The sequence below is a fragment of the Pseudocercospora fijiensis genome (assembly GCF_000340215.1).
Source record: "Pseudocercospora fijiensis CIRAD86 unplaced genomic scaffold MYCFIscaffold_10, whole genome shotgun sequence".
Taxonomy (NCBI): Eukaryota; Fungi; Ascomycota; class Dothideomycetes; order Mycosphaerellales; family Mycosphaerellaceae; genus Pseudocercospora; species Pseudocercospora fijiensis.
This window is the reverse complement of record NW_006921541.1, coordinates 2,390,900-2,401,211: the sequence shown is the minus strand read 5'-3', so window position 1 is coordinate 2,401,211 and position 10,312 is coordinate 2,390,900. Positions and strand designations below refer to the sequence as shown.

Genomic DNA, 10,312 nt, shown 5'->3' with positions numbered 1-10,312 from the left:
GTTAAAGAAGGAAATTAGAAGGTAAAGTTAGTACTAAGACGACTAGCGCCGCTATTGTTAATATTACTTGCTATTATTACTATACCTACGGATACAACCTTACCTATACTACGAGCCTAAGGCACCTTTAATTAAAACTTTGATTAAAACTTTAAGCCGCCTAAAAGATTAAGCGACTAATAGACTAACTAAGGGCAAAACTATAGAGCTAAGCTAGCCGAGGTCGATCTTGCGGACAATAGGTTACTCCTCGATCTATCTAACCCTTTAAGCGAGGCGAACCTCTACTACTACACTTATAATAGCCTTTACCTATAGAAACTAGACGAGCTATGTTTTTTAAAAGATAAGATAAGATTAACAATTAAAGGCTACTAAACCTAACTAATTAGGGCTAGTAAAACCACGATAGTAAATAATAGTCCTCGTAATAACAAGAACAACCCTCGGAACGGACAAACCCTTAGAGCGGACATTTCTAGGTCTTTTAAGAGTAGACGCAAAGAACTCGGACAACCTTACTTAGAACGGGGGCAGTGCTATAATACCCCGTACACCTACCTATTATAGTAGGGAAGGTACGCTCGTATTGTAATTAGTTGCTAGCCTTCAATTTATATAGCTATATAGTACCTTATTGTTACTATAGCCGTAGTAATAGCGCAGTTAGAGTTAGACATTATATTATATTAGAGGTGAGGTTTGATATAGTTATATAATTAGGTAGTTAAGTGTTCAATTTAGCGCGGGCTAAGTAGCTTATTAGACTTACTAAGTTAGCGGCGATAGAGGTCGTAGAATATAGATAGGCTACGAGGGCGCGGCCTTTAGAAGGGAAGCGTATATTAGGGCTAAAGAGGCTACACGTAATTAGTATATAACTAGGCTAAGTGAAGCTAGGGTCTTAGTGCCTTAGGTAGGGCTTAGCGCTTAGCAATAGGCTAACTTGCCTACCTTCCTCCCTCTTCTCCTAGCTCCTTATCGAATACTACTTATACCTACTACTACCCTATCTACCTGCTAATATACCCTTCTTACAACTAGGTACCGCCGGAGATAACCCTATCTACTAGAAGACTATATAGAAGTAAGAAGATATACCGAGCCGACTAAAATAATAAATATCCTTATACTAATTTATAGATATTACTTTACTTAAGGTATTCTAAAAAGGCCGAAAGAAGATTATAAGGATTCTTTCTAGTAATTCTATAGTATACTACCGAGTCTTATATAAGCTTTGAAATTTAAATTTATAATAAATCTATTCTTCTTCCTATTCTAGTAAAAACGAGAAGTAAGAAGATATCCCCGACTTAACTATAATATCCTTACTAGTAGTATACTTACTTAATATATAGCACTTTACTTTAGATAATATTTTAAATTTTAATAATAAGTAGTCGATAGGCTCTAGTAAGGAAGATATAAAAGAAAGCATAACTATATCTTACACTATAGTTAAAACCCTAAAGCTTCTTTAAATTTATAAATCTATCTATTCTTCTTCTTAACAAAGAGAAAAGTTGGAGTCAGATCGAATCAATTAATAACGAAGCACAGCTTCATCCACTCCTTTCATTTGTATATACGATACGCACTGCTCTCTCTCACACTCTTACACACACACACACACACACACATCCAAATTACCATCCCATCCCTCACTCCACAGTCCATAGCTTGCTTGCTTGCTTGCTCAATCGCTCGAGACATACAGCATAAACTCAAAAACGCAAGACATCTGCTTTGCTTTGCTTTGGGTTGGCTTTGTCCTCAACTCGACCAGGGCCTCGCGCCTCGCCAAAAGAATCTCCACTTCAACAAGCTACGACTTCTTGGCTTTCCTATCTCGTCCCGTCCGTCTCTTTCTCTCTTTCTCTCTCAGTTATCAAAATGTAAAAGATATTCGTAAAATCATAATGATATCTCTCTCCAGCAGATAGAGATAATTCTTTCTTTCTTCCTGTTTTCCGTCCGTCCCAAAAAGCGGCCAAAAAAATCGAGGGGTATCACGTCTTTCCGTCACCTGCAAGAATGTGAAAAAACAAAATGGTTCCAAAATGCGCCGCGCCCCCAGGCAAATCTCTGGGTTAATCTGTGCGATGCGACTTGCTGCTTCTTCCCCTGGCTGCCTGGCCCAACCCCTCTCTCGTGAAGACGATTATGATGATGAATGCTGAAACCTGACCAAATGGACTGTGGCCGACAACGCCATGCTCAAAAAAGCAGAAACTGTTCTCTTCTTCCTCTTTCACCACGTGTGTACGCACATCCATTCAATCAGGTTCGATATCTTCTTCGTCGATCTTATCAGGCACACCGCTCGCGCCTTCCATGCTACTCGAGTGCTCCATGGAAATCTTGTTCTTCGGACTTGTGGCGTCCTCTTTGGCCATGGAAGGAGCGTTGCCGACCATAGATTGGTGTCGCGGACTGGCGTTGCTAGCTTTATCTGAAGCGCCGCCCGAGTGCGCACTTTGCTGACTTGAAGTGCGTGGACTGACTCGGCCGTTCTGGTTCACCTGTTAGCAGGACGGTTCAGCATAACATGGCATATGAATAGTGCGGTCATTCCACTTACCAATTTGGCCCATCTAAGACCACAACTGTTGCAGAGATCTCTCTGGCCGCTCGGTCCTCTCCTCCATTCAGGCGTGACGCGAGTATGGCAGTTGGCGCAGTCTTTCTGCTGGTTACCGGCGCCTTTCCTTCTCTTACGCTTCTTCTTGGCTGCAATGAGGGATTGTACTTCTTCAGCTAGCATTCGGTTGCGCTTCTCCAATTGTCGAATCTCATATTGCCATGAGGAAGATTTGGTGGTCTTGAGTTCGTCGAACAGGTTGTCCTCTGATGCCAAAGACTGGTCTTGACGACCAATCACCAAGCCATTCACGCCCGAATAAGTGGCCGCCGATCCATCAGTGGTTGTGTATCTATTTGGCGTCGCATTTGAAGCAGGCGTCACATCGCCGTCAGTTGATCCAAGCCCTGCGTTAGATGGCATGCCGTCACCCGAGGACGCTCGGTCGTTCTTGGGGTACAGTGGCGGTCGACTGGAGTGGTGCGCTCGCGAGAACTTGATCAACCTCGTCTGTGCTACGATGAACGTGGGCTTGAGGCCCTCAGTGGCATCACCAGGGTACAAAGTCGTGAATGCGGACAAGACCTGACCCCTCCTGTTGATCATCTCGTGCTTGATGGACGCTTTCTTACCAGTTCGAGCGTGCTCCAAAATTCGGCCAAACTCAGTCTTACTTTCGCTGCGCATTAGAGACTGTATGCTGATGCCGACAAGCTCATCCGGTTGGCGATCCAGCAATTGGCGTACATTGGACGAGACGAACAAGAACATGCCCGAAGTGGACATCTTGGTCCATAGCTCATTCTCACCAATGCCACCAGAGTTGACAATTTCGTGCTTACTCAGCGCATAGACGGGTCTTTCGCGACCAACCATGATGATCGATTTGCGGCCTTTGCCTTGCTCGGTGTGAAGAGATCCATGGCCTTCGAACCACACGTAGCCGCTGTTCTTGCGTCGGATTCGGAAAACCACATTGACCGTAGCTCCTGTAGAAGTGTCTTTGAGCTCACGAGTCACCGGCACAATGTCACTCGGGTGGCACAGAGAGCTGAGAGCTGTGCCAATGATCTCAGTCGGCTCGTATTCCAGAACGCGCAGCGCGGATGGCGAGATCCACTGAAACAGTCCTTTGAGGGATAAAACGTGCACAACGTCGTCGGTGTTCTCCAGCAGAACTTTGTCCCACATCCGCTTCGCATACTCGGACTCGCCGCTGCCTATGGTGCTCAGGATAGCGGAGACATCATCACGCGGTACGGTCTGGCCCAGGTCGGTTTTGTTTGAGGTGTCTGGAGCGTTCATGACATAGCGAGGCATGGTCATGCCCCGCTGATAATTTATGGAGTACGAACCATCTGTGCGACAGGTCAGCAAGGAGTTGCGTTGGCGTTGGCAGTCGTTCGCTTAACGCGATCGGCGTGCATCGGCGAGCGCATCGGGCGATTGAACATACCGGGATTCTTGTTCGTGACGGCATTCGGCTGCTCCACCAGGTCGACCTGAAAGCCCACGAAGAACTTCACCTGCTCGGTATCCCAGGTGATGGGGATCATGGTGAGCAGATTCATAAAAGGCTGACCTCCACGTCGATAATTGATGAGCGATATTTGCGATTCCCTCCTCAGGTTGATCATGTTTTTCAGGTACAACACCGAATCATCATCGACATACTTGCGACGGATTCCCGGTTCCACTTGACCATCGGGCGACTGAAGGAAGCGACAATTGCGGCCGAGAATCATATGTTTCGTGTATCCTGTCAGTCTTTCGAAGTTCTCAGAGCAGTAGACTATGGGAAAGTCATCTTTCTCGGCATCGCAAACGACGAAGGCACACGACAAGTCGACAGAGCCAATGTTGATCTCGGGATTGGGACGAGTGGCCACTCGCATCTGCTGCACGTCAGTAATGGTCTGGTGTATGCAGATGAAGGGAGACAGAAAGAATGATACTCACTAAGACGCCAAGCATATCGAAGCCGGTGGAAGAATAAGCATTTTTGTAGATGGAGCTGGTGTGTGGTTTGCCCACCATGGTGGACGGCCATCCCCCTTCCGGGGTTTCCCATGGGAAGTTTTGGTTGTTTGGATTATATTTGGAGCGATCTATGGGGACCGGGCCATTAATGCCATCGTAGCCTTGCTGCGAAGGCCGGTTCACTCCTCGGTCAAATTGACTGCCAGTGGCTGGGTTCTGGGGCTGCTTAGCGAAGCCGGGTTGTGCCATGTGAGTTGGCACTTGTGGTTGCTCTTGGGGCAACATTCGAGGAGCAGATGCGGGAGGTGCGCTCAAGGGCGATGAAGCATGCCCAGCAGGACTCATGTGATCCGCGATGTGCAAGCTTTGCGTGCGCGATAATTGGCGAACAGTCGGGTGTGCAGAGCCGGCACCACTCACGCTCCCATACTGGCTTCTTCCTCCTTGATCGTGTTGAGACATTCTCCCCGATCGGGGCGTGCCTTGTTGCGCCTGCGGATGCATGGGGGAGCTGAGGGCTGAATGGCTGTTGAATTGGGCTTGGTTGTAGAGGGGCATGTGCATGTTTTCCTGGGACATGGCATTGGCGAGATTTTGATCTACGCTGAAGTCCATATTCATGGCCATGCCGGAGTCGAGGTACTGGTCAGTATCCAAGTTCATATCTACTGTCGTGGCTGGGTGGGCAGGCGAGGCGTCGTAAGCGGTGTTGGGCGGCATAGCAGCATGGTGGTAATTGTTGGTGGTGTTGGTGAAATTGGTATCCAAGGCCAGGTCGGCGGCAGAGGGCCGGCGAGTGTGTTGGGCCTGGCGTGGTTGTTGAACAGCACGCGCGGGAGTGACGCCGCCCGAGGCGATGCCACTGTGATCAAAGCTCGAATTGGGGTCATAGGTGAAGCTGGCCACCGAGGCGGCAGGCGAGCCTTGGCCGTAGTCCATCATCGATATGCGTCGCATGTCTGGGTTCAGGTGGTGTGGACTGCTCCCGTAGCCTTGCGGCACGCTCTGTCGCCGGATCATCTTCGCGTTCTGGTTGACAATCTCGTCCAGCGACTGCCCGCCTGCACCTCCGCCCATGCCATCCTGGCCCATCATCATCATCATATTCTGCGCCGTCCCATCGTCGGCATGCTGCATAGCCCCGCCGTCGTACTGCCCGTTGTACGGGTAGCCATTCATCGTCGCGGCGGTGATGCTGACTTTTCGCTACCTAATAGCAGCGCTGGATCGGCGTGAACGTCGTTTCCATGTGCTGCGCTGCTCTCTTGGTCTTTCGTATGTATTGATCGGCTCGGCTTCGTTCTCTATTCACCCCCGCGCTGGACGTCCTCCCCGCCGGCGAGCAGCATATGTCGTGCGCTCCGGCAGTCGATGGCCGTCGGGAGCTGAGGCAGCTGAGGCGGGCGTTGCTGTTGCAATGGCGTGCAGCTCTCTCGAGATCGCCAGTCCTATACCAGATGCCCGCGAGAGCTGCGAGACACCACACGGACGAGACTCCGTCGGCGAATGAGCCAGCGCAGCCGGGCGGGCTGCAGCGATGATGCAGTATACGGCACCGAGATCGTCGCCGGGGCTGGCCGTCGATTATGGTCGCGCAGGCGAATGGTGTGGGAGGGCGGGCAATGGAGGCAGCAACGGCGGTAGAGGCAGAGGCAGTTCGGTGGACGCGGCCGGCGGTGGTGTGCGTGTCGCGCAGAGAGGCTCCAGACTCGAGTCCGCGCGGTGATGCGGTGATAGTCCAGTGCGAGTCTACTACGCTTTACTGGGCCTGTATGGCACGGTACAGGAGTGGAACTAGGGAGCTGTAGGAGACTCTCCCGGGTGCGGCGACAGCTTGCTCACGCTCACGCTGTATCTAGCCGGAGCCGGTACACTCTGCTTCTGCTTCTGCCGCTGCCGCTGCCGCTGCCGCTGCACGATCTCGACACACGCCCTGCACGCTTCACGTGTCGGTGGCTACACGAATGATGCAAGTGCTATAGCAGACGTGCAGCTAAAACATGGAGGGCGCCGAGCTCGTGAGACGGCGAAACGGCGTGGCCAGTGCCCAACATACATGGATGGCATGGACCGGGCATCAATCTTGGCTACGGAAGAAAACAAACTTCCCACGAAGCTTATTCTTTACTCGTGTGCGGGTCTGGATCACTTCCACGCGCAAATATCATACTGTAACTTATGATAATAATGGGCCACTGGCAGTGCGTCTTCCATGGGCAACGACAGTGATGTCCCGCGTCCTGGCGTGCTCCATGACGCATGACTATCATGATCCAATTATCCTTCGTCTCTATCCGCGGCTTAGTAGAGTCACACGCCGCTTACTTTGTAAGCGGTCTACACCTATCTACAAAATAGCCTTGGCAACTAACACCTATCTGCAATAGCATATATAGACTATTTTATCTAATTACTTAACACTATTATAATGCTATTAGGAAAGCGGAAGTCGAAGAAACGTATATAGAAGGTCGTCTATAAATCTATAGCTATAAACCTTACGAAAGATGCCCGAGTAGCTGCTTAATTAGTAGCTATTCGCGAGTTTAAAGATATATACTACTACCTAGTTAACCTACGACGATGATATAACGAACACTACTATAATAATATCTATTACTAATTATATCGACGATATAATAGTAATACGAGCTATACCGACCGTAAATCGTCGCATTCTCGCCTCTCCGAAGCCTAATCTATCGCCCTTATCGAATACTATAGATCTCGAGAATTAATAGACTTGCTACTACTAACGTTACTTATTCGCGCTACGGCCGAGTTAATATTAAAGCAGTTACTTCTAGAAGATAAAATACTAGCACTATTAAGTAGTAAGTAGCATAAGAGGTAGATAAAGAAGCATAATATTAAAGAGATTCAAAGGAAACCTATCGAGTTAGTAAGGAAGGAAGTATACGACCCTTAGTTTATCGGCTCGTAGTTTAATAAGCTATACGAGTTAATATAGGTCTATAAGATTAGTCTCGAGAACTACTAGAATATAGATAAGACAGGTTTCCGGATTAGCATTAGAGGTGCCGAATAGGTAGTTATAATAGATCTAAAGAGGCGGTTATAGGCGGCAACTAATACTAATAGGAAGCATATAACCTTAGTAGAAGCCGTAAATGCCTACAGAGCCTTTATTAAGCTAATGCTACTAGTATAAGGCAAGGTCCTTCTTAAACACTAGTTTAACTAGTTACTAGCATACTATCTTATTAGTATAATAGATAGTAGCTATTTAAACGACGAGTTTGCCTTCTACTAGATTAAGCGCTTCGAGAAGTTAATAAGGCCTGCTAATAAAGGCCTATTCCGGCTTCTAATAATAGACAACTTTAGCAGCTACGAGTTCTTTAAGTTTATTAACTTCGCTCGGAAACACCGCATTCTAATCTTTACCCTTCTACTGTGTGCCTTGTACTTCTTGTAGCTACTAGACATAGTCTTATTCTAGGTCTATAAGCACTACTACCGGCAGGCAGTAATATAATATACTAGGCTCGGCATAGGCGAATTTAGGGTAACTTAGTTTATAGATGCTATTAACACTATCCGGCGGAAGACCTTTAAAAGCGACAATATTCGCTCGGCCTTCCGGAAGACTAGAATTACCCCTATAAGTGCTTAACGAGCGCTAGACTTCCTCCGAGACGAGTACAGTACGTATATAGTCGCCTATACAAAGCGTAAGATTAACGAGAAAGCGGACCTCTTAGTATAGGACTTAGATAGGCTCTGCGAGGCCTACGAAATAGGCAAGCTGTTCGAGGTCTTATACCTACTAGATTTACTACCTCTAGTAGATATAAGCCTATTTAAACTAGCCTTAACTGTCCGTACTACAAAGCGATAGGTTAACGCACTTAACGAGCGATTAAATAGGTATAGACTGCTATCGTTACTAGTGTGAGGCCTTCTCGAAGGCGTAACGACTTTAGTGCTTTTCTATACTAATACTAGAGTATAAGCCCTCTACGACCTTTTAGAGATAGAGACAGCTACTAAGGTACGCAAGGCACGGAAAGCTAATACCGGCAAATAGTAGAAGATTAGAATAGCCTACACCTATAAGGTCTAGTCGCGGATAGCTTACCGCGAGTTATTAGCTATTAAGAAGGCTTAGAAGCTAGCTAACAGTAAGGCGGCAAAGACAAAGAAGTAATAGAAGGTCTATTACAAGCGCTAGCGGAAGACAATCGGCACTATAATAACTAGAAGAGGCCGCACTAAGGATAAGAAGAAGCCCCTTCTTAAGCGTACGTTATAGTTACTATTTAAGTTATTTCTACCGTTACTTCTAAGTAGTATTTACAAGACCGGACCGCTTACTAGTTATTGCAAACAAGGTCCGATTAAGAAGGTCTTCTAACCTAAGAGGCGCGAGTTAAGACTAGTTAAATATAGCGCTAGTACTAGCCGCTATTTGCCTAATAACCTAGAAGACAAGGCTCTACTAAAAGTGTTTAAATTAGCTAATTTAAACCGTAGTAGCGACTCTATTAGTAATCTATATCCTTACTTCGCTACTACTATACCTTTAAAGCTACTACGCCGGAAAAAGGCCGCTCGGCTTAGACTAGTAGATACGTTACTACTAGTCTAACGAGTATTGCTAAAAGATAGCAATTAGGCTTAGTTATATATAAAGGATAAGGGCGTAGAAGAAGCTACTTTTAATAGAAGTTATCGCTATAGCTAGTAGCTGTCCTTCTTCGAGAATAACGACTTACTAATTAGTATAGAAGTAGACGACCGAGCGCTATCTAATAAGGAAGACTTATTAGACTCGTAGCACTATAGGTCTTTATTTCTATTAAGAATAAGACTAAAGGACCTTGCCTTACTTACTAAGGAGATATAGAGGCAATATATGTTAGGACTAAAGAGGTTATACGTAATTGGCATGTAACTAGGCTCGAGTAAAGCTAGGGTCTTAATGCCTTAGGCAGGGCTTGGCGCTTAGCGTTAGGCTAACTAGCCTGCCTTCCTCCCTCTTCTCTTAGATCTCTATCGAATACTACTCGTACCTACTACTACCCTATCTACCTACTAATATACCCTTCTTATACAGTATTCGATCTACCCTTTAAGAGCAGTAGCTAGATAGTCCTTATTTCAAGCTTTTAGTAGTATAGCTACGAACAAGACTAATCTAACTATATTGCGCCCGAAGAACGGGACCTATACGTACTATTCTACTAAAACAACCGTACCAATTATTAAGCAAGGCCTTCTATACGGCCTATTATACTAAGTTAAGCATACTAAGCCGATATCTACTAATTCCGCTATATCCGTATCTTAGGGGCTAATAATACATTATTAGTATCGCCCCTTATAATAGCCGGTTTATTACGAAACAATAACCGTACTACCGCTAGCAGCGCTAGCAACGACAACGCTAGTAGTACAGTACCTGCTAAAGCACCTGCTAAAGTGCCTCCTACTAAAGAGCCTGCCGCTAGAGAGCCTGCTATTAGGCCTATTAAAGAAGAACCTATAATTCTAGGTAACGACCTAGAATTGTCTGTCGACGACATTCTTAACAATATTGTTAACCGTCGATATAGCTAACTAGCCTTTAGTCCCTAACTAGTAGCGAGACTTTAAGGAGCTACTTAAAACAGGCTTACTACCTTGCGCTAAGAACAACAGCTAAAGGATAATCTCCTCGAAATTCGTCGCCTATAAGAAGCCCTAGCAACTAATACTAAACTAATAGTAGGGCCTTCCTCTCTA

The 10,312-nt window shown here is 46.5% G+C and overlaps 1 protein-coding gene across 1 annotated transcript; it reads right to left on the bottom strand.

The window, feature by feature from the left end:
- Positions 1-1,548: 1,548 nt before the first annotated feature.
- WCO1 (blue-light-activated transcription factor) lies at positions 1,549-5,668 on the bottom strand (the record flags this gene model as incomplete). The annotated part of the gene is made up of 4 exons (XM_007933703.1): positions 1,549-2,516; positions 2,585-3,942; positions 4,041-4,479; positions 4,544-5,668. The coding sequence occupies 4 exons, from the start codon at positions 5,666-5,668 to the stop codon at positions 2,280-2,282; spliced, it is 3,159 nt and encodes a 1,052-aa protein (XP_007931894.1). The 3' UTR covers positions 1,549-2,279.
- Positions 5,669-10,312: the final 4,644 nt, after the last annotated feature.